Genomic DNA, 24775 nt, shown 5'->3' on the forward strand with positions numbered 1-24775 from the left:
CACACACACACACACACACACACACACACACACACACACACACACACACACACACACACACACACACACACACACACACACACACACACACACACACACACACACATACATACACACACATACACACACACACACACACACACACACGAGGTTGGTGGCACCTTAATTGGGGAAGATGGGCTCATGGTAATGGCTGGATCGGAATAAGTGGAATGGTATCAAATCCATCTAACACATGGTTTGATGCCATTCCTTTCGCTCCATTCCAGACATTATTATGAGTTGTGCTTCCCACAGTTGCCTACACACACACACACACACACACACACACACACACACACACACACACACACACACACACACACACACACACACATGGTCTACCTGTGTGTAACATGAAAAAACAGATTGACACAAACCCTCAACATACTTGAGTTTTTCCAGTTTTCCATCCTCCAGTCCTGCAGAGATCAGCTTTAATCATGAGTCTCCTGGGTGGTTGTAGCTCAGGTCCAGTTCTCTCAGATGGGAGGGATTTGGTCACAGCCTTCTTCTGTGACCAGGCAGCCTGACAGCCTGTGGAGAGTGTATCATGATTTGTACATGTAGCATATCAAATCACATTAGACTAACAGTAAAATGCTTCCTTCCTTCACAACAATGCAGAGAGAAAAAAAGCGAAATATTTGAAAAATATACAAATGATGACACAATGAATAAATACACAATGAGTAACGTAAACTTGGCTTTATACAGGGGGTGCCAGTACCGAGTCAATGTGCAGGGGTACGAAGTAATTTAGGTACCTATGTACATATAGGTAGGGATAAAGTGACTAGGCAACAGGATAGATAATGAACAGTAACAACAGTAACACTACATTATTTTATACACACAGTGCTAAAATCTCGAGAGGGAGTATGGCAGCTATCTTTTTTTTGTGTCAGCTGAACAATCACAATGAACATTTTACAAAAGCAAATGAGTGGTTTATTGTACATTGATTTGAGTTCATACACCTCTTCCTATAACAAACATGACAAGGATGCTGATTCTTTTTTAGGTTGGATTCTTCTATCATTATGTAGATTGGGAGCAGTGAAGCTCAATTCTCATGACCAAATATATTAGGTTTGTATTGGCCTATATAAACACGTTGAACTATACTCATTTGTTTAAAAAATACATGAATACTGACCTTAGTGTCTCCAATTTACAGTGTGGACTCTCCAGTCCAGCAGAGAGCAGCTTTACTCCTGAATCCTGCAGGTTGTTGTCACTCAGGTTCAGCTCTCTCATTTGTGAGGAGTTTGAGCTGAGAGTCGAGGCCAGAAAAGCACAACAACTCTCTGTAAGGTTATACCCATTCAGTCTAAATAAAAAGTAGAAATTGGAAATGTTCAGTATTTTGTGTAAGTTATTTCTGGATGGCCTACCTGTGTAATAGAGCTCTCGTACCTTTGTCCAGTAGAACCGTCTCCCTTTCTGAATACATATAGTGGGGGACATAGACTGGTCACTCTTCATGGACACACAGCTGGGAAAAGGTGAATCTGGTCTTTCCTGCTGGATTGGGCTTCAACTCAACAGAGACAGACCTTGAGTCTTTAATTGATGCTGTCTAATGTTGATGATGTCATATACAACGGAACTGTACATATACAACGTGATTCTACACCTGAATTGCTTGCTGTTTGGGGTTTTAGGCTGGGTTTCTGTACAGCACTTTGTGACATCAGCTGATGTAAGAAGGGCTTTATCAATACATTTGATTGATTGATTTATTGAACTGTAGACTACGCTGTACACACAAAAACACACACATACTCGCACACACATGCACACAGGGTTGGGTAAGTTACTTTCTAAATTTAATCCGTTACAGTTACTAGTTACACAACCGTTCAAAAGTTTGTGGTCACTTTTGTCCATTAAAATAACATAAAATTGATCAGAAATACAGTGTAGACATTGTTAATGTTGTAAATGACTATTGTAGCTGGAAACTGCAGATTTATTATGGAATATCTACATAGGCGCACAGAGGCCCATTATTAGCAACCATCACTTCTGTGTTCCAATGGCACGTTGTGTTAGCTAATCCAAGTTTATAATTTTAAAAGGCTAATTGATCATTAGAAAACCATTTTGCAATGATGTTAGCACAGCTGAAAACTGTTGCGCTGATTAAAGAAGCAATAAAGTTGTCCTTCTTTAGACTAGTTGAGTATCTGGAGCATCAGCATTTATGGGTTCGATTACAGGCTCAAATGTCCAGAAACAAGGGACTTTCTTCTGAAACTCGTCAGTCAATTCTTGTTCTGAGAAATAAAGGCTATTCCATGCCAGAAATTGCCAAGAAACTGAAGATCTCGTACAACCCTGTGTACTACTCCCTTCACAGAACAGCGCAAACTAGCTCTAACCAGAATAGAAAGAGGAGTGGGAGGCCCCGGTGCACAACTGAGCAAAACAAGGGCATTTCTAAGTGACCCCAAACCTTTGAACGGTAGTGTACCTGTCCAAAATTGTAATCAGTAATATAACTTTTGGATTACCCAAACTCAGTAACTCAATCTGATTACTTTTGGATTACTTTCTTAGAAGAAGACAAAAAGGATCCATCAAACGCTTTTGGTGTGTCAACATAGTAGTCTCAGACTTGTGGTCAGACTCACTCAAATTTAAACTTGCAACTTTTTTCAATCCCGAATTGAATAACATTAAGAATACAGAAAAGTGACATAATGTATTTTTCCGCAATCATCCTTTCTGAATTTAAAAGTAATCCAATAAGTAATCATCTAGTTTTTCAAAAGTATCTGTAATCTGATTACAACATTTTAGCTGTTTTTTTTGGTAATCAGATTACATGTAATCAGTTACTCCCCAAACCTGCACGTTCATGAACTTCATATGGGCATATTTTACATAAAATACAGAACTCATACCTTTGTTCAGTAGAACCGGCTCCCTTTCTGAATACGTCTGGTCGTCCCATAGACTGGTCACTCTTCATGGACACAGCTGGGAACAGGTGAGTCTGGTTTCCTGCTGCATTGGGCTTCAACACCACAGAGACCTTCAGTCTGTAATGCATGCTGTCTAATGATAATGTGCAAGCTCACATACATTTTGGCTGTACAAAACAGTGTACAAAAACACACGCACACGCTCGCTCGGAAACACACACACTTTCTCTCTCTTTCTTTCTTTCTTTCTTTCTTTCTTTCTTTCTTTCTTTCTTTCTCTTTCTTTCTTTCCTCCCACCTTTTAGCTTTTGTGTTGGTTTCATGTTCCCAGAGAGATTCATTTTAGAGACAGTGCCCCTGTTCTCTTTCTCTCTCTCTCCTCCGAGACACTTATTGAGCCTGTAACCAAAGACATCCAGAATACAGTATGTTACAGTCAACTAAAACAATAATACAGAAGGTCTTATGATGGTCATAAAACACAACATTTGAAGGAAAATACAATGAAGCACAATAAAATCATCAACATCTGGAAACATGTTGATGGGGATCATTTGGGAATATGGAATACCTTTTCTATGACATTTATATTTACATTTCTAATTCGTATTTTTTTTGTTGCAGTTTCTGTGTTTCTTGTTCTCTTCTCATGTTTGTCAATTATTTGTATCTCGGATCCAAGGTCAATGATAAAGTGTCACACCCTGATCTGTTTCACCTGTCTTTGTACTTGTCTTGACCCCCCACCAGGTGTCTCCCATCTCCCTTCATTATCCCCTGTGTATTTATACCTGCGTTTTCTGTTTGTTGCGAGTTCGTCTTGTCCTGTCAAGTCCTATCGGGGTGTTCCCGTGTTTCCTGTGCTCTAGTTTCTCCTAGTCTTTCCAGGTCTGACTTTATCCGCCTCCTGTATCTGCATCTGTGTCTTAGCCTGAGCCTGATAATAAAGACTGTTGCCTTCTCAATGTTGTATCAATAAACGTGGTCACAGTCTAGTGAAACAAACGTTCATGTTTGCATAAGCACCTGTTTTACCCTTTAATAGTATTTCTTTACTATAATAATTACTGTAGCCTATAATATTATTTGTAGGTTGTGCTCTATCTAGGTAGAGATTGTGATAATAATTGCGCTAGATAAAGTCCTTATCTCTATTATGCGGATATCTCTCCTTACTTTGTTACTTTACTAGAATCAGACAATACATTTAATATGTTTTCATCATTAGTTGGGTCCTTACCTTGGTGGCCTGGAATCATAACTAGAACATCTCCAGATCAACTCACTGAAGTTTTTCCATTTCTATTCTTGAAGATGCTTGAGAAATGTTGTTTGTGCACCTCTAATTAAATTGCATGCACTTTACCTTCTAAGTGGGGCCACCTACAACTGACCAAAATACCATAAATAAATGAGGGCATGGAATGTTCTGGGTGTGCAATAATATTGTAATGATAAGGACATCTCTTTTGAACTCCTAACCCAACTTTGAAGTGTGCAGAGAGACTCAAATGACATTGATTGGGAAAGTATTTTTGTGTTAAGTATTTAAAAAATACAGTGCCGGTTGAAGCACTGAAGTGGAAAACAGTGATTATCTCAAGGAAGGGTGCATTTAAAGGTAGGCCTACTGATAGGACTTATGCCTAGTTTAACTACATGCCAGAATAATTAGAGTCAGATACTGTAGAAACTCAACCAGGTCAGAGTGAGGGGGTATCTATCGCAACCATTTTGACTTTACTTAACATTGACGTTGAATATGTTGAAAACTTCCATTACAGTCTTCCCAGAATAGAGTTACATTCACTTGTCATTTTGAAACATTATTGTTCACAGGAGTTTGTTCACACTTCTTGAAATGTTTTGTTGTTGAAAGAGTTTGGAGTCTTCTAATATTAGAATGGTTGTGATGGTAGTTTAGGCTAGTCTCTAGTATTGGGTTGTAGCTGGTGCAATCTAATGTAAATTTGAGGGGATCTATATAGCAAACCTTTATTGAAAAATAATTTAGGCTATTTGTTTTGGTGGAAATGTTGTTTTCTTCCCCTAGCAACAGGCAAAATGTATCATAATAGTCCCTAAAACAAGTCAAATGTAGCTGCTTTCGTAATCCTCCTGTGGACACCGGGAAGGAAGGATGCCCGAAGACGTCATGACTGCAGGACTCTCCTTCCATTGATAGGCCTATTACGGGAGGAGGAGGACGTTTCGAGGAATCACTGGATTGAAGGTGGTTATAGGACTGAGGCCGACCTGCTGAGGTAGAGGTGGGAGGCTGGAAAACATACTCTGGAAAACATACTCAATAAAGTGTTAAAATCACTGCTGCAGCCTAGACATTCGATTGAAACGCTGCTCCTTTTGGCGCGAGGGGGTCTTCTGATTTTCTTCAAGTAAGTGGGTCATTTGTATGCATGTTATAGTTATTATATTTACATTTACATTAAATAACGATCGTGAATAGCCTATACGCGCATTATAATCGTCAACATGATGTTTGATCAGGCTATATGGTTGTTCTGAATAGCAGTAACTTCGACTAAAGGAATGCTAATTGAAGGAAATTATGTTCCATTATTCCCGTAGCTAGTGTATTTCATATTTATAGTTAACTAGTTAGCTGCAATATATAAAGCAATCAAGCAATCAAGCTCATTGTTTTACTGCTGCTGAAGTGATTGCAGTTTTTGAATCTGAATTCAGAGCCACATTGTAGTTGCACACAGATTCACCATGGAGTGGAGTTTAGTTTTCTAGGTCAGGGAAAGATTGAAAGCCAGTCAGAAATGTTGAAAAAGTGCAGACAAATCCCTTTTAATATGTTTCGATATAAGAAACGTCCTGGTTATATATAATATGAAGGGGAAATAATGATATTCATGAGTATTAAGGGGGATTATTTTGAACTTTTCCCCCAACCCTAAATTTTGTAATCACCATGACATTGACAGGAAAAGTTGCCCCTGGCTGGGGCTTACAAGGTGCAGGGCTGTCCCCTCTCCCCCCTCAAAGACCACTCACCGTTGACACTTTCATGGCCTGGCTGAAAAGAGAGATAAAGCAAAAATTCCCTTTATCTGGTTCCACAGCCCTGAGGGGTAGTATGAGCTCTGGCCCAGCTAGAGATGAAAAGATAGGAGCATGTAGAACATAGCATGAGCCCACATGTGAAACGCATTAGGCCTACAAAGTTGAGTACCTGTCTGGGGCATGCCATTCCTTCAGCTGAGCAACAGGAGAAACCACTATCTGCGCTGCTGACGACCTTAACACAAACCTCTCTCAGTAAATGGTGAAGCAACACAGTTACATTAGCATAATAATTAGGGAGCAATCGGTTTTTGGGGTCTAAAATGTTTGAGCTGGATGGTGACGTCTTCCCATCCATCTAGCCATCTATCCATCCATCAATCCATCAATCCAATCATCTCTCTCTCTCTCTCTCTCTCTCTCTCTCTCTCTCTCTCTCTCTCTCTCTCTCTCTCTCTCTCTCTCAAACTGCAATATCTCCTTGCTCTCCGCAAGATAAATCTGTTTTGTTACCACCATACCCAATCCTCAGTCCACCCTGGAATTGTGGTGAAGTCTAGGTTGTCTGAGAAGCCCGTGAGGCTGAGGATAATGTCAAAACATAAGAAGACTTATTTCTGGCTGATGAAATGCAACAAACATGCTGACCTTGTGACTCAAACCACTCACCACACAAGCTGTAGCTGGTCCATTGAATAAGCTTTTGTTTTCTGTTGGTATCATATATTCAATCGGTTCAGATGCCCCTCAATCGTTAAAACATGTAAAAAATAAAATAAACTTTTCATACATGAATATCCCTTCACACTCAACTTTGAATTCAAATATGATTCCATTCATTTCAGCAACTCATAGCACAATACAGTCTTCAAGGTGCCTAAATACATTACCTTGCTTATTTCAGTCATTCATTGGTCATTCTGGTCCGTGTCTGCCTCTTCCAGTTTACATACAGTGAGTTCCCTGCCCTTTCCGAACCATGCCGTCTTGGTGCCCTCTCCTGTGTCGCCTAGCCATGCTACTCTGTGTGTGGGCACCATGCCAGGCCCAGTCGGACACCGAGCTTCCCCCTGGCACCCCCATCATCCAGCTGCGTCTGGCAGGGGACAAACGCAAGCACTACGAGGGCCGGGTGGAGGTCTACTACAATGGCGAGTGGGGCACGGTGTGCGACGACGACTTCTCTATCCATGCGGCCAACATATTGTGCAGAGAGCTGGGCTACGTGGAGGCCGTGTCCTGGTCCCCGTCCTCCAAGTACGGCAAGGGAGAAGGTAAGGAACACAGAAGAGTAGGGGCTTAATTAAAGGGATAGTTCAGTAACATGTTGTAATTGGAAATCCACTTTGACCATTAAGACTTAATTAACGGGATAGTTCAGTGAAATATATGAAAATATACATTTGTTTCCTTTGAGAATCAATGACAGACTGCAACAAGAATTGGGTCTAGCATATTGTAGCATGGAGTGGTCTAATATTTGGAATTAGAATGATCATCATTCTTGTAACGTATTCCAGAGAGACTTTTTCTATTACCCAGGTAAATTAGAAAGATGAGATATAGTATGTCCCTCTTTGCAGGGACTATGATTAGGATTAACGAAGATATGTCTCAATGGGAACACATGAGTCTTTGACGATGGGAGGTTGGGTTAATAACATCTTTCATCTGGCTTTTGTAGAGAGAAGCCAGAGCTCCATACATCTCAATACTGTTCCATTGGCAACCTTCAATCAGATTTCTGGAGTTGGGAAAGTCATTAGACACATGACAATACCAGAGATATTCTTACAAAACAAGGGGGATGATGAGATTATGTCTATGTGTCTGGTTTAGTGTTTCCATTTTCCAGTAATTTTCCCCACACAAAGTTTGATTGGTGTGTATCAGCTAGCTAGACTTCAATGGGTAAAACAGTGTTTTTTTGAGGGATTACGGTCCCAGACAGGGGAAACGTGCTGCATTCGTTATGGGATTTTCATGGAACATATGACTCTGTTTTGAGTTGCTGAGATAGAAGTTATATAATGTTCACTGCATGTGCAGCCCAAAGGGTTTCTTGATCTTGAACTATGTAGACTGGAGAGTTGGGAAAGCTAGGCTTTTGTCATAGCCAGTATAGGTAACATAGGAATAGGTGTGAATATCCGCCCAACGTCCCCAGAGCAATTTCTTTATGCAACATTTATAATGACAAAATGCTGAGTTATCAAAATGTTATTTTCTGGGTGTTTCCTGACAGGAAAGGATGTATAGATATGATTGATTTAACTAGGCAAATCTGTTAAGAACAAATTCTTATTTACAATGACAGCCTACTTGGGAACAGTGGGTTAACTGCCTTGTTCAGGGGCAGAATGACAGCCTTACCTTTGGGATTTGATCCAGCAACCTTTCGGTTACTGGCCCAACACTCTAACCACTAGGGTACCTGCAGCCCCTGAAGTCATGTTGTAAGTATTAGCTAAGAAGTAACATTTATTGTTGTGGCTCATATTCAGCTTCTGCAGTGTCTGGGTTATAGACTAATTACAGAAAGGGCCTGAGGCCTATTCTGTATTTCCATGATCAATGTGCTGCGTTTGGTTTCCCTCATCCCACACCACTGATTCAGACTGTTCTGGAACACATAGTTGGAGAGCAGACTGACTGATGATCCCCACCATGTAGTTGGATTGGATTCCAACAATGTAATGTGGTTGTAAAGGTCTGTTGTGATTGAATAGACCATTTATATTAGTCTAAAGAGCCATACACATTTTTTCACAGGTGATGGCAACTTAAATTCTGTAACACATATCTTGCATGAAATGGTCAAATTTGTGAAAAGGTGAGTTGTCATGAACTGTCATGATATAAGTTAAAGGTCCAACGCAGACGTTTTTATCTCAATATCAAATCATTTTGGGGTAACAATTACAGTTTTTCTCAATTGCTAAAACACTATAACCCATTGGCTGAACAAAGTTCTCAGTTGCCTGGACTCATTTAGCTAATTATGCAGTCTGTTGTCAATACCTTAAACCATTTCACATGGTAAAACACAATTTTCAGATCTCACTTATACTTTTCAGCAAAACTCTAAACACATTCTCATTCTCAAATCACTTTCTGCACTCTAATGCACATGTCATCCATACTGGTAAACACAAGTGGCAACAATCAAATACAAATAGAGAACATATGTCATTGATTGAACACAACCACTCAAAATTGATTTAACCTGTTTGAAATGATGTGACACAACCAATATAAGCCAGTTCAGAGAGCAAACAGGTTGTTGAAGGTGGGAAGGAGAAAGTCTGAGAATGGATACTGTAGTGCAGTGCATTGTAGGCTGTATACTGTACAATGGACAAATTGTATGGCCCTGAACATTGTGCTTTCTATTTATTAACAGTACTGACTGCTCAATCGATTTTGACTGGTTGCAGGTTCATATCAAGAAAGAACAAGAATTAGAGTATCACAGACAAAGGGGTACAAGGAGGAGGAAGAACAAAAAACAAAATTGCAAAGAGCAAAGCAGAGTAGTAATTTCTGATCCATTTTGAGCGACTGTGATAGAACATATTTTTTTAGATTAAAAATGTACTCCTCCCTGAGAATTGTATGTTTTGAACAATGTGTTTTCTATTTTTCGGTGTATTGTTTACTGACTGCTTGAGAGTGTATATCATATTGATCACTTTGTTTATGATTTGAGAGCAGTGTTTGATTTTGAACACAGGTAAAACTGTTTTGAGGCGAATGTTTCATTTTGCAAGAGGAGTCAGAGGTTATGTAAATAGTGCTTGAAGATGAGGTTTTGTGTTTAATGTTTTCAGGAAATGGAGCAAGGTTTCAGAAATTGTGTTTTAGCAATTGAGAAAAACTGTAAGTACCTTACTGTGATTGTTTTCAAATAAAATGGTCAAAAGAAACAAAAATATATTTTTAGCAAAGAGCAATTTCTCAAGCAAGATTTTGCTTGGACTGTCTGGGAGTGGTCTAAGTAGGGAGTGGACTGTCTGGGAGTTGTCTAAGAAGGGAGCCAATAACTAGCTGTTATTGGCTGGAAGGTTTGGAACTCTCTTTATTATTGGGCTATTAACAAACTTTCAGGCTGGCTTTTCAAACAGCTCTTACACTTTAACGGCATTATCATACTTTTTACAATTTCACAGTATTATTTCAACCTAATAGTGTGGAAATATATATAACACACAGGAAAATCACATTTTTGACTGCACTGGGCATTTTAAAATCTTTAAAAATGGATTTGAGCAATCTCATGCCCACTTTATTAAGGTCCTGGACCCAGATTCCAATCAAATCAAATGAAATGTTATTTGTCACATGTGCAGAATACAACCTTACTGTGAAATGCTTACTTACAAGCCCTTAATCAACAATGCAGGTCAAGAAATAGAGTAACCAAAATATTTACTAAAAAACTAAAGTAAAAAATTCTATAAAAAGTAACACAATAAAATAATAATACCAAGGCTATATACAGTGGGTACCGGCAGTGTAAAATCAAAGGGCGGGGTCAATGTAAATAGTCAGGGTCAGGCCAATCTTTTCAATTTTTTTTTTTTTTTAAATCCCATTTTCTCCCCAATTTCGTGGTATCCAATTGTTTAGTAGCTACTATCTTTTTCTCATTGCTGCAACTCCCGTACGGGCTCGGGAGGGACGAAGGTTGAAAGTCATGCATCCTCCGATACACAACCCAACCAAGCCGCACTGCTTCTTAACACAGCGCGGATCCAACCAGGAAGCTGTTAAGGAGTGTAGAAGCTGTTAAGGAGCCTTTTGGACCTAGACTTGGCACTCTGGTACCGTTTGCCATGCGGTAGCAGAGAGAACAGTCTATGACTTTGGTGACTGGAGTCTTTGACAATTTTTTGTGCCTTCCTCTGACACCGCCTAGTATATAGGTCCTGGATGGAAGGAAGCTTGGCCACAGAGATGTACTGGGCCATACGCACTACCCTCTGTAGCACCTTACGGTTGGATGCCGAGCAGTTGCCATACCAGGCGGTGATGCAACCGATCAGGATGCTCTCCATGGTGCATCTGTAGATCTTTTTGAGGATCTGGGGACCCATGCCAAATCTTTTCAGTCTCCTGTGGGAGAAAAGGAGTTGTCGTGCCCTCTTCACGACTGTCTTGGTGTGTTTGGACCATGATAGTTTGTTGGTGATGTGGACACCAAGGAACTTGAAACTCTCGACCAGCTCCACTACAGCCCTGTCGATGTGAATGGAGGCATGTTCGGCCCTCCTTTTCCTGTAGTCCACGATTATCTCCTTTGTCTTGTTCACGTTGAGGGAGAGGTTGTTGTCCTGGCACCACACTGCCAGGTCTCTGACCTCCTCCCTATAGGCTGTCTCATCGTTGTCAGTGATCAGGCCTACCACTGTTGTGTTGTCAGCAAACTTAAAAACTTCTTCGAGATCAGTGTCCCTTCCTAGGGACGGTTGAGCTAACGTAGGCTAATGCGATTAGCATGAGGTTGTATGTAACAAGAAAATTTACCAGGACATAGACATATCTGATATTGTCAGAAAGCTTAAATTCTTGTTAATCTAACTGCACTTTCCAATTTATAGTAGCTATTACAGTGAAAGAATACCATGCTATTGTTTGAGGAGAGTGCACAATTTTTAACATAAAAAGCTATTAATAAACAAATTTGGCATATTTATGCAGTCTTGATACAACATTTGAGCAGAAATGCAATGCTTCATTGGATCAGTCTAAAACGTTGTACATACACTGCTGCCATCTAGTGGCCAAAATGTATATAGCACCTGGGCTGGAATAATACACTATGGCCTTTCTCCTGCTACAGGAAGTTAGATTTGAGTATGTCATTTCAGGCAAAAATGAAATAAAAGGGACGGATTCTTAATCTCTTTGAACCACCCCTCCCGGATCCGGGAAAATTGTCATCAGCAACGCTGAATACCATTGCGCAACAGTCAAATAATATTACTAGAAAATATTCATATTCATGAAATCACAAGTGCAATATAGGAAAACACAGTTTAGCCTTTTGTTAATCACCCTGTCGTCTCAGATTTTGAAATGATGTTTTACAGCGAAAGCAATCCAAGCGATTGTGTAAGTTTATCGATAGCCTAGCATAGCATTATGTACACTTAGCATCAGGAAGCTTGGTTACGAAAATCAGAAAAGCAATCAAATTAACTGTTTACCTTTGATGATCTTCGGATGTTTTCACTCACGAGACTCCCAGTTACACAGCAAATGTTCCTTTTGTTCCATAAAGATGATTTTTATACCCAAAATATAAATTGTGCACCAACTCACTCTGAGAGCCCCCACCTGTCCACTTACGCAATGTGATCCTTCACGCTCATTTTTCAAAATAAAAGCCTGAAACTGTCTAAAGACTGTTGACACCTTAGGGAAGCCACAGAAAAAGGAATCTGGTTGATATCCCTTTAAATGGGCAATAGGGATGCAAAAGAACAGAGCGATTTCAAAAACAGGGGCACTTCCTGATTGGATTTTCCTCAGGTTTTAGCCTGCAATATCAGTTCTGTTTAACTCACAGACAAACATTTGACAGCTTTGGAAACGTTAGAGTGTTGTCTATCCTAATCTGTCAATTATATGCATATTCTAGCATCTGATCGGGAGAAATAGGCCGTTTACTTTGGGAACGTTATTTTTCCAAACATAAAAATAGTGCCCCCTAGCTTCAAGAGGTTTTAATGATGATGTTCGAGTCGTGCTTGGCCATGCAGTCGTGGGTGAACAAAGAGTACAGGAGGGGAATAAGCACGCACCCCTGAGGGGTCCCTGTGTTGAGGATCAGTGTGGCAGATGTGTTGTTTCCTACCCTTACAACCTGGGGGTGTCCCGAAAGGAAGTCCAGGATCCAGTTGCAGAGGGAGGTGTTTAGTCCCATGGTCCTTAGCTTAGTGGTGAGCTTTGTGGGCACTGTGGTGTTGAACGCTGAGCTGTAGTCAATGAACAGCATTCTCACATAGGTGTTCCTTTTGTCCAGGTGGGAAAGGACAATATGGAGTGCGATTGAGATTGCGTCATCTGTGGATATTTCGGGGTGTTATGCAAATGGGAGTGGGTTTAGGGTTTCCGGGATGATGGTGAGTGCTACGGGGCGGTAGTCATTTGGGCAGGTTACCTTCGCTTTCTTAGGAACAGGGACTATGGTGGTCTGCTTGAAACATGTAGGTGTTACAGACTTGATCAAGGAGAGGATGAAAATGGTCCACGCATGCTCTGAGTACATGTCCTGGTAATCCGTCTAGCCCTGCAGCCTTGTGAATGTTGACCTGTTTAAAGGTCTTGCTCACATCGGCTACGTAGAGTGTGATCACACAGGTTATCGTGCATGCTTCACTGTTTCTTCCCTCGAAGTGAGCATAAAAGGCATTTAGCTCGTCTGGTAGGCTCCCGTCACTGGGCAGCTCGCGGCTGGGTTTCCCTTTGTATTCTGTAATAGTTTGCAAGCCCTGCCACATCCGACGTGCGTCAGAGCCGGTGTAGTAGGATTGAAACTTTGTCCTGTATTGACGCTTTGCCTGTTTGTTGGGTCGTCTGAGGGCATAGCGGGATTTCTTATAAGCGTCCGGATTACTGTCCCGCTCCTCCTGTACTCCCAGCTCTAACCTTTACCTTGGTGCAGATGTTGCCTGTAATCCATGGCTTCTGTTTGGGAAATGTACGTACCTTCACTGTGGGGACGATTTCATCGATGCACTTATTTATGAAGCTGGTGACTGAGGTAGTATACTCCTCAATGCCATTGGATGAATCCCGGAACATATTCCAGTCTGTGCTAGTCTGTGTAGCGTGGCATCCGCGTCATCTGACCACTTCTGTATTGAGCGAGTCACTGGTACTTCCTGCTTTAGTTTTGCTTGTAAGCATGAATCAGCAGGATAGAATTGTGGTCAGATTTACCAAATGGAGGGCGAGGGAGAGCTTTGTAAGTGTCTCTGTGTGTGCGGTAAAGGTGGTGTAGAGTTTTTTTCCCCTCTGGTGCACATGTGACATGCTGGTAAAACTAATTTAAGTTTGTCTGCATTAAAGTCCCCGGCCACAAGAAGCGCCGCTTCTGGATGATAATTTTCTTGTTTGCTTATGGCCTTATACAGCTCGTTGAGTGCGGTCTTAGTGCTAGCATCGGTTTGTGGTGGTAAATAGACGGCTTCGAAAAATATAGATGAAAACTCTCTTGGTAGATAGTGTGGTCTGCAGTTTATCTTAAAAATGTTTTAACCTTTATTTAACTAGGCAAGTCAGTTAACCTGTTGCGACGAGCAATCCCATATCCGGGAGCGTAATTATAGCCTCAAGCTCATTACCATAACGCAACGTTAACTATTCATGAAAATCGCAAATGAAATGAAATAAATATATTTGCTCACAAGCTTAGCCTTTTGTTAACAACACTGTCATCTCAGATTAAAAAAAAAATGCTTTTCAACCATAGCTACACAAGCATTTGTGTAAGAGTATTGATAGCTAGCATAGCATTAAGCCTAGCATTCAGCAGGCAACATTTTCACAAAAACAAGAAAAACATTCAAATAAAATCATTTACCTTTGAAGAACTTCGGATGTTTTCAATGAGGAGACTCTCAGTTAGATAGCAAATGTGAAGTTTTTCCAAAAATATTATTTGTGTAGGAGAAATCGCTCCGTTTTGTTCATCACGTTTGGCTAAGAAAACCCCCCGAAAATTCAGTCATTACAACGTGAACTTTTTTCCAAATGAACTCCATAATATCGACAGAAACATGGCAAACGTTGTTTAGAATCAATCCTCAAGGTGTTTTTCACATATCTATTCGATGATAAATCACTCAAAATGGAAAAATGCACGCACCTGGAGATTACGCAATAGTTTCGACGGAGGACACGGAGCGGACACCTGGTAAATGTAGTCTCTTATGGTCAGTTTTCCAATGATATGCCTACAAATACGTCACAATGCTGCAAACACCTTGGGGAAACGACAGAAAGTGTAGGCTCATTCCTTGCACATTCACAGCCATATAAGGAGACATTGGAACACAGCGCATTCGAAATCTGTCTCACTTCTTGTATGACATTTCATCTTGGTTTCGCCTGTAGCATTAGTTCTGTGGCACTCACATTTTGGAAACGTCAGAGTATTTTCTTTCCAAAGGTGTCAACTATATGCATAGTCGAGCATCTTTTCGTGACAAAATATATTGTTTAAAACGGGAACGTTTTTCATCCAGAAATGAAATACTGCCCCCAGAGGTTCAAGAGGTTAAGAACAAATTGTATTTACAATGACAGCCCACCCTGGCCAAGCCCAGATGATGCGGGGCCAATTGTGCGCTGTCCTATGTGACTCCCAATCACGGCCGGTTGTGATACAGCCTGGGATCAAACCCGAGTCTATAGTTACACCTATAGCACTGCGCCACTCACTTCCCCACTCAGTCATGATGTACTCTACCTCAGGCGACCGATACCTCAAGACCTCATTAACGGCAGGTAGCCTAGTGGTTAGAGTGTTGTACTAGTAACCAAAAGGTTGCAACATCAAGTCCCCAAGCTGATAAGGATAAAATAAAAAAATTAACAGCGCCAGCTGTTATTGACAAATAGACACACCACCCCTCGTCTTACCAGACATAGCTGTTCTGTCCTGCCGATGCATGGAAAACCCAGCCAACTGAATCTTATCCGTATCGACTCGGTGAAACATAAGATATTACTGTTTTTACTGTCATGTTGGTAAGATAGTCTCGAGTGGAGATTGTTCAGTTTATTTTCCAGTGATTGCACATTGGCCAATAAAATGGATGGTAGAGGCGGGTTACCCACTCGCGGATTAATTCTCACAAGGCACCCCGATCTCCACCCCCTGTATTTCCGTCTTTTCTTTACGCGAATGGTGGGGATTTGGGCCTGGTCTCGGAGAAGCTGTAAATCTTTTGCGTCGGACTCATTAAAGAAAAAATCTTTGTCCAGTTCGAGGTGAGTAATCACTGTTCTGATATCCTGAAGCTCTTTTCTGTTATAAGAGACGGTAGCAGCAACATTATGTACAAAATAAGTTACAAGCAATGCGAAAAAACACACAAAATAGCTCAGTTGTTTAGGAGCCTGTAAAACGGCAGCCATGCCCCTTCTGGCGCCATTATTCAGTCTAGATTAATCCTAGTCCTGGATTTTCAATGGAGAAAATACAGTATATTGAAAGTATGTTTTAGTTCACAATGAGACTGGCCCAAAGTGTTACCCAAAGGTGTTGTCTGTTGAAGCTTAAAATTGATATAGGGCATTGGGGAGGGTTCATTAGATGTGTGGTCATTAGAGGTGTTTCCATCCCCCATTGTTCAAAGGTCGGATCTGGCTGGACAACGTCCACTGTTCGGGGCGGGAGCGAACACTGGCTCAGTGCAAGTCCAATGGCTTCGGAGTGTCCGACTGCAAACACTCTGAGGACGTGGGAGTGGTGTGTAACCAGAGGCGCATCCCCGGCTTCAAGTTCATCAGTAGCTTCACCAACAGTGTGGAGGTAAGCCTAAAACATAAACACACATGTTAGCACATAGAAATACAGACACACACACTTATGTACACACGGCTGCACTGCCGCACAAACACACATACACACAACACACACACACCATACATGATTGCTTCTTTGCTTTTGTTGGATGCTGTTACGGTGCAATTTCACAGAAATGCAAGACAGATGTGGAGCAATAGCTGAGAATATGTGTTTAACGTTTGAAAGGAGTTCTGGATATCAGGGATCTAGTGTCGAAATGTCTTACGGTAAACCCTTTCGTCAAACCCAGTTTCCATCCTCCAAACTGTTGGAGACAGGAAGGGAAGTGGAAGGGTAAGAGCAGGGAGGGAGGTGGAAGGGTAGGGAGGTAGGAAAGTGGAAGGGTAAGGAAGGAGTGAGTGGGAAGTGTCGGGAGGGCAGGAGGTGGAAGGGTACACTCTTAAAGGTGCTATCTAGAACCAATAAAGGTACTTAGGCTGTTCCAATAAGGTAACTCTTTGAAGAACCCTTTTTGGTTCCAGGTAGAACCCTTTTGGGTTCCATGCAGAACACTTTCTACAGAGGTTCTACATGGAACCCAAAAGGGTTCAACCTGGAACCAAAAGGTTCTCCTATTGGGACAGCTGAATAACTGTTTTGGTACCGTTTTTTCGAGTGTAGGGAGGAAGAAGGGTAGAAAGGAAGGGAGGTAGAAGGGTTGAGAGGAAGGGAGGTTGAAGGGTAGAAAGGAAGGGAGGTAGAAGGGTTGAGAGGAAGGGAGGTTGAAGGGTAGAGAGGACAGGAGGTAGAAGGGTAGAGAGGGGAGGTTTTTATTTTTTATTTCCCCTTTATTTAAACTGGTAGGCCAGTTGAGAACAAGTTCTCATTTACAACTGCAACCTGGCCAAGATAAAGCAAAGCAGTGCCACAAAAACAACAAAACATTTACACATAAACAAACGTACAGTCAATAACACAATAGAAAGATCTACGTACAGTGTGCAAATGTAGAAGAGTAGGGAGGTAAGGCAAAAATAGGCCATAGAGGCAAAATAATTACAATTTAGCATTAACACTGGAGTGATAGATGTGCAGATGATGATGTGCAAGTAGAGATACTGGGATGCAAAAGAGCAAGAAGATAAATAACAATATAAGGATGAGGTAGTTGGGTGTGCTATTTACAGATTGGTTGTGTACAGGTACCACTAGTGATCTGTAAGCTGCTCTGACAGCTGATGCGTAAAGTTAGAGAGGGAGATATAAGTCTCCAGCTTCAGTGATTTTTGCAATTAGTTCCAGTCATTGTCAGCAGAGAACTGGAAGGAAAGGCGGCCAAAGTAAGTGTTGGCTTTGGGTATGACCAGTGAAATATTCCTGCTGGAGCGCGTGCTATGGGTGGGTGTTGCTATGGTGACCAGTGAGCTGAGATAAGGCGGCGCTTTACCTCAGCAAAGACTTATAGATGACCTGGAGTCAGTGGGTTTGGCGACAAATCTGTAGCCAGCCAACGAGAGCATACAGGTTTGCGTGGTGGGTAGTATATGGGGCTTTGGTGACAAAACAGATGGCACTGTGATAGACTGCATCCAGTTTGCTGAGTAGAGTGTTGGAGGCTATTTTGTAAATTACATTGCCAAAGTCAAGGATCAATAGGATAGTCAGTTTTACGAGGTTATGTATGGCAGCATGAGTGAAGGAGGCTTTTTTGCGAAATAGGAAGCCGATTCTAGATTTCATTTTGATGCTTAATGTGAGTCTGGAAGGAGAGTTTACAGTCTAACCAGACATCTAGGTATTTGTAGTTGTCCACATATTCTAAGTCAGAAACGTCCAGAGTAGTGATGCTAGTTGGGCGGGCGGGTGCGGGCAGCAATCGACTGAAGAGCATGCATTTAGTTTTACTAGCATTTAAAAGCAGTTGGAGGCCACAGAAGGAGAGTTGTATGGCATTGAAGCTCGTTTGGAGGTTTGTTAAACACATTGTCCAAAGAAGGGTCAGATGTATACATAATTGTGTTGTCTGCATAGAGGTGGATCAGAGAATCACCAGCAGCAAGAGCAACATCATTGATATATACAGAGAAAAGAGTCCAGGAATTGAACCTCGTGGCACCCCCATAGAGACTGCCAGAGGACTGGACAACATGCCCTCCGATTTGACACACTTAACTCTATCTGAGAAGTAGTAGTTGGTGAACCAGGCGAGGCAGTCATTTGAGAAACCAAGGCTGTTGAGTCTGCCGATGAGAATGCTGTGATTGACAGAGTCAAAAGCCTTGGCCAGGTCGATGAAGACGACTGCACAGTACTGTCTTTTATTGATGGCGGTTGTGATATCGTTTAGGACCTTGAGCGTGGCTGAGGTGCACACATCACCAGCTTGGAAACCAGATTGCACAGTGGAAAAGGTACGGTGGGATTCGAAATGGTCGGTGATCTGCTTTCAAAGATTTTGGAAAGACAATCCAGGATGTATGTAGGTTTATAACAGTTTTGGTCTAGAGTGTCTCCCCCTTTGAAGAGGGGGATGACCGCAACAGCTTTCCAATCTTTGGGAATCTCAGACAATACGAAAGAGAGGTTGAACAGACTAGTAATAGGGGCTGCAACAATTTCGGTGTATCATTTTAAAAAGAGAGGGTCCAGATTGACTATCACAGCTGATTTGTAGGTAGAAGGGTAGAGAGAAAGCTAGGTAGAAGGGTAGAAAACAGGAGGTCTGGACTGTGATTGTAACTTAGGCTAAATCAAACACGAGTTCCTGTAGAGAAAGTCCACATAGCACCAACAGAGACACTTATCTTTGGTAATGTTTATTCATTGAGAGGGTGTCTGTGTGACTTTAATCAGCCTGTACACAACACTAATTCTTGAGTTTAGTTTAACTCAAGTTTGACTGTAGCTGTATTGATTTTGGAACTTCTCTGAGAGTTGGGATCACACTAAGTTTTGACTTTGACTTTTGACTTGGAGTGCCCTGAATTCACAGAAAGAAGCAGTTTTTGCAATTCTGCAAATACTGTTTATTTCAGTTTCACTTGTTTAGAATGACTTTAAACGTCTACATAAGGTTAACAACAAACCAGAGCTTGAACATGTTAAATTAAACCTATTAGGGCAACAGTGACATTGAGAAAGTATTTTAGGTTGAGACTTGCTCAGGAGAGAAAATGTGAATGGAACCAGACGATGAAAGGGGATCCCACCCAGTAGGCCAGGAAATGTGACATTATACAACACCAACAGACGTGACACAAGTGGGCCACATTTTTTATCTTCCACTAGTGCGCTCACATTCGCCTACAGCAGGAAACGAGATACGTTTGAGCTCAGCGCGCTATGGCCCGTCTGTGGCCTGAGAACTTTACCACAGTAGGCCCTTCTTTCTGGTGTAACCATGGTGACAGCCCAGTTGAGAACCCCTCTCTGGTGTCTGGGATGCTTACCAGGTGACTCACAGAGACCCAGACCCGCTGACTGGTACGGAGGAGATGACGACATAGTGGATGACACACACACACACACACACACACACACACACACACACACACACACACACACACACACACACACACACACACACACACACACACACACACACACACACACACAGGGGGAATACCACCCCATCATGATGATGAGAGCACCTCTGTGCTGGGATGGAAAGTCTGCATGGGTTTATAGCGCTAAATAAAGGGGGGTGGCATTCCTGGATTAGCATAGAGTACTTGGACACTAATCTAAAACTCCTGCCGTCCCACACAAACCAATAGTGTTTGTGTGTCCTTTGAATGTGTTTGAACTTAAAAACGAGTTAAATGCATCTAAAACTGAGACCAGTCTGTGGTTTATCATTTTAACAGTTAGCAGTTGAGAGCAGCAGGATAGTCAAATGCCACTGACTGCGCTAGACTAGAGAATTTGCAGTGTTCAAATTCCAGTGGATTCTTCTCCAGTGTCTGTTTTCACTCGACTTCATAAGATAACAAGACCCTGCAGAACTTCTCAGATCCCTGTGTATCTTTCTCATGAAATGAACGATCAACTCTATGAGAAAGTATGAGGAAAAGGGAGGGAGGAAGAAAGGCATTGGAATAGGAGATGTGATCATGAAATGAACTACTGCTTTCAAGGCTTAATGAAGCCTTCATACACCCTTTATAAAACGACATGCTTCATAAATGATTCATAAGCTTCTAGCTTGGAATCTAAATGGGAAAACCTAGTTCAATAGATTAATCCCTATCCTCAAACTTCACTCTGTTCTTTTTATACTATGTCTGCTATACGTGAACATTGGACTTACAAACGGCGCCCTCCCGCTGTTTATTTGTGCCCTGTTTATATTTACGTCTCTATGGGTGTTATTACAGATAACTGTCCACACTATGCAAATATTTACCTGGACTGACCAGAGTCTTTCAACTAGCAGGGGAGTGGACTGGGAAAATGTGTCGTTTTGCCTCTTCACCAAGCCTGACCTTGGGTCAGAAACAGGAACAAGTAGCTCCTGTCTTCCATTCATTCCTGGGATGAAGTGGTATTCTATGCAGGGTTTCCAACCAGGTCATGCCCTGACCCAACTTTGTCAATATGTCTTTATGTAACAAGACCCAACCAGACACAACTACATGTGTAGCATGTGCTACATGCTAATTCAGTTATTAATATTTCCCAAAATATTTTCTCCTACAGTATCTTGGTATGCTCTATCCTGTCCCTAAGTTCAACTTTTTAAAATTAAACTCACAGACAAGGTCTATGGGTGTTTTGGGGGTTCTCTGCTTATCAAAGGCTTGTTTGTTGTTTGTGTGTGTGTGTGGTTTACACTAGTTAGCTGTCAAAAAGGAACACAAGACCACACAGATTGGGCTATTATATTAAGCATTTACCACAAATGATAGGTTGTCCATAATAAAAACATCAGTCCTGCAGCTGACTAAAAGTTGTCTTTCCATAATTTCAGCTAAACCGATGCCCCTTTGGTGGTAAAAGTAGACACTGAATTCTCTCCATCTCTTGATAATCATTTCACAGACTCACAGACATTTTTTGTTATTTAAGGAAAACTTAAACGTCATGATATACTAGCGTATGACCATTTCTTCCATCTCATTTCACACTGGAACTTTCAAGTGTCTCCTAGCATTTAGCCCTTATAAATCATCTCAGTTGTTCAGCTCTGCTCCAGGCAGAATCTCCCTGTATGTGTTAACCCCCTGCTTTCATCTATCCAAGCAGAGCATGTCAAACCCACACAGAGCTGTGTTTTTCCTTTGACCCCTGTCATCTACAGTGGGGCAAAAAAGTATTTAGTCAGCCACCAATTGTGCAAGTTCTCCCACTTAAAAAGATGAGAGAGGCCTGTAATTTTCATCATAGGTACACTTCAACTTTGACAGATACAATGAGAAAAAAAAATCCAGAAAATCACATTGTATAATTTTTCATGGATTTATTTGCAAATTATGGTGGAAAATAAGTATTTGGTCACCTACAAACAAGCAAGATTTCTGGCTCTCACAGACCTGTAACTCTTTCTTTAAGAGGCTCCTCTGTCCTCCACTCGTTACCTGTATTAATGGCACCTGTTTGAACTTGTTATCAGTATAAAAGACACCTGTCCACAACCTCAAACAGTCACACTCCAAACTCCACTATGGCCAAGACCAAAGAGCTGTCAAAGGACACCAGAAACAAAATTGTAGACCTGCACCAAGCTGGGAAGACTGAATCTGCAATAGGCAAGCAGCTTGGTTTGAAGAAATCAACTGTGGGAGCAATTATTAGGAAATGGAAGACATACACGACCACTGATAATCTCCCTCGATCTGGGGCTCCATGCAAGATCTCACCCCGTGGGGTCAAAATGATCACAAGAACGGTGAGCAAAAATCCCAGAACCACACGGGGGGACCTAGTGAATGACCTGCAGAGAGCTGGGACCAAAGTAACAAAGCCTACCATCAGTAACACACTACGCTGCCAGGGACTCAAATCCTGCAGTGCCAGACGTGTCCCCCTGCTTAAGCCAGTATATGTCCAGGCCCGTCTGAAGTTTGCTAGAGAGCATTTTGATGATCCAGAAGAAGATTGGGAGAATGTCATATGGTCAGATGAAACCAAAATATAACTTTTTGGTAAAAACTCAACTTGTCGTGTTTGGAGGACAAAGAATGCTGAGTGGCTTCCAAAGAACACCATACCTACTGTACCTACTGTGAAGAATGGGGGTGGAAACATCATGCTTTGGGGCTGTTTTTCTGCAAAGGGACCAGGACGACTGATCCGTGTAAAGGAAAGAATGAATGGGGCCATGTATCGTGAGATTTTGAGTGAAAACCTCCTTCCATCAGCAAGGGCATTGAAGATGAAACGTGGCTGGGTCTTTCAGCGTGACAATGATCCCAAACACACCGCCCTGGCAACGAAGGAGTGGCTTCGTAAGAAGCATTTCAAGGTCCTGGAGTGGCCTAGCCAGTCTCCAGATCTCAACCCCATAGAAAATCTTTGGAGGGAGTTGAAAGTCTGTGTTTCCCAGCAACAGCCCCAAAACATCACTGCTCTAGAGAGGATCTGCATGGAGGAATGGGCCAAAATACCAGCAAAAGTGTGTTTAAACCTTGTGAAGACTTACAGAAAACGTTTGACCTCTGTCATTGCCAACAAAGGGTATATAACAAAGTATTTAGATAAACTTTTGTTATTGACCAAATACTTATTTTCCACCATAATTTGCAAATAAATTCCTTAAAAATCCTACAATGTAAGTTTCTGGATTTTTTTCCCTCATTTTGTCTGTCATAGTTGAAGTGTACCTATGATGAAAATTACAGGCCTCTCTCATCTTTTTTAAGTGGGAGAACTTGCACAATTGGTGTCTGACTAAATACTTTTTTGCCCCACTGTAGCTACAGTATTTCTTGTAAGTGATGTCAACATTTCTTTAGTGCTGCCTCATGGTGACCTTCTTCGGTCAGTGTTAGCCATGTTTTAACAATGGAACTAGATCAGCTCGGTGGTGGTGTGTCGGTAATGAGAATCTCTCTGCATATGTTTACGCTAGTCTTGTATATATTAGCAGGAGTCGTTGTGTGATATTTGGTCCCTGCTTTGTATAGATCTTTTTGTCCTCGGTTCCTTCCTCCAAGAAGCCAAAATGTACTAAATGAAGCCATATAAGGGGGTCTTCTCTCTTCAGACCAAAACATTAGGAGGTGGGCAGGAAGCCTTGTTTATCAGTAGCTAACTATCAGCATTATTCTACAAGGTTGGCGGCTCACGTAATGCTGCATGTGCAGCTGGGGATAATGGCATGCCAAACGTGGAACCAATCGCCAAGAGGCCTGGGGAGTTGGTTCTCAGATGGTCAGCGGGGAGGAGCATGCTGCGGTGACTCGATGTGGAGGGATATTCCATGGGGCCGGGTTACAAACTGTATCGTATGATGTATAGTTTTATTATGAAATTAGGATGTATGTAATGAGGATGCACATGAGTTATCTCCTGATTTTTCCTTGCAGTTTTTTTAATGATCCTTCCTACAGTATCTATAACGTCTTTAATTACGCTTCATGATCGTGAACGTTGAAATTTCAGCATTGATCTTGGCAGAGACGCACCAGCACCGTGCAATATGAACTTTGTTGAGGACTCTGGTGTGTCAAGCTTTCAGGGCCAGTTTCCTGGACCCAGATTAAGCCTGGTGCTGGACTAAAAAACAAGATCAATATAGAATCTCAATTGAAAGTACCTTTTAGTCCAGCACTAGCCTTAATCTGTGAAATCAGCTCTAAAAGTGTAAAGTCATTGCAGGTTTTGATGAGTTCTTGCCCTGAGTTATTGCAGGTCTTGACCGAGAGGTCTTCCCCCAAGTACTTATGAGTTATGACAAGACATGATGTGAAGTCCTTCCATTAGAAGAGCAAAGCAGCAGCTGCTAACACTTGCGAGACACAGATAACGATTGTGTCTGTTGCTCCCGGCCAAACATATTTTCAACATACCGCCTAGCGACCGGTTATAATAACCCAACATGATGGAAGTGGGCCTTTGAGGTCCATATACAGCTACAGGGGGAGGAAAGGTTGCATTCCACAAGGCAAACTAAGGTGTCTGTTTCCAAAAATCTGATTCTTCACATTCACCCTGCAGTACAACAAAGGGAAACTCGAGCTTCAGATAACTCAAGTTCTGTGGGACAAGATGGAGTTGGAGGGTTTAAGAGTTGAAGGGTTTGAGGGCG

General features: G+C 41.7%; 1 protein-coding gene across 1 annotated transcript in view; it reads left to right on the forward strand.

Annotated features, from left to right (window-relative positions):
• Positions 1-5193: 5193 nt before the first annotated feature.
• Positions 5194-24775, forward strand: part of LOC139413659 (lysyl oxidase homolog 2A-like) — a 72091-nt gene continuing 52509 nt past the window's right edge. Inside the window, exons 1-3 of the mRNA XM_071161294.1 lie at positions 5194-5368; positions 6950-7279; positions 16376-16551. Coding sequence (XP_071017395.1) covers positions 6985-7279; positions 16376-16551 — 471 coding nt within the window. The 5' untranslated portion in view covers positions 5194-5368; positions 6950-6984. The remainder of the gene's footprint in view (positions 5369-6949; positions 7280-16375; positions 16552-24775) is intronic.

The sequence above is a fragment of the Oncorhynchus clarkii genome, chromosome 7, assembly GCF_045791955.1.
Source record: "Oncorhynchus clarkii lewisi isolate Uvic-CL-2024 chromosome 7, UVic_Ocla_1.0, whole genome shotgun sequence".
NCBI classification, from domain to species: Eukaryota; Metazoa; Chordata; class Actinopteri; order Salmoniformes; family Salmonidae; genus Oncorhynchus; species Oncorhynchus clarkii.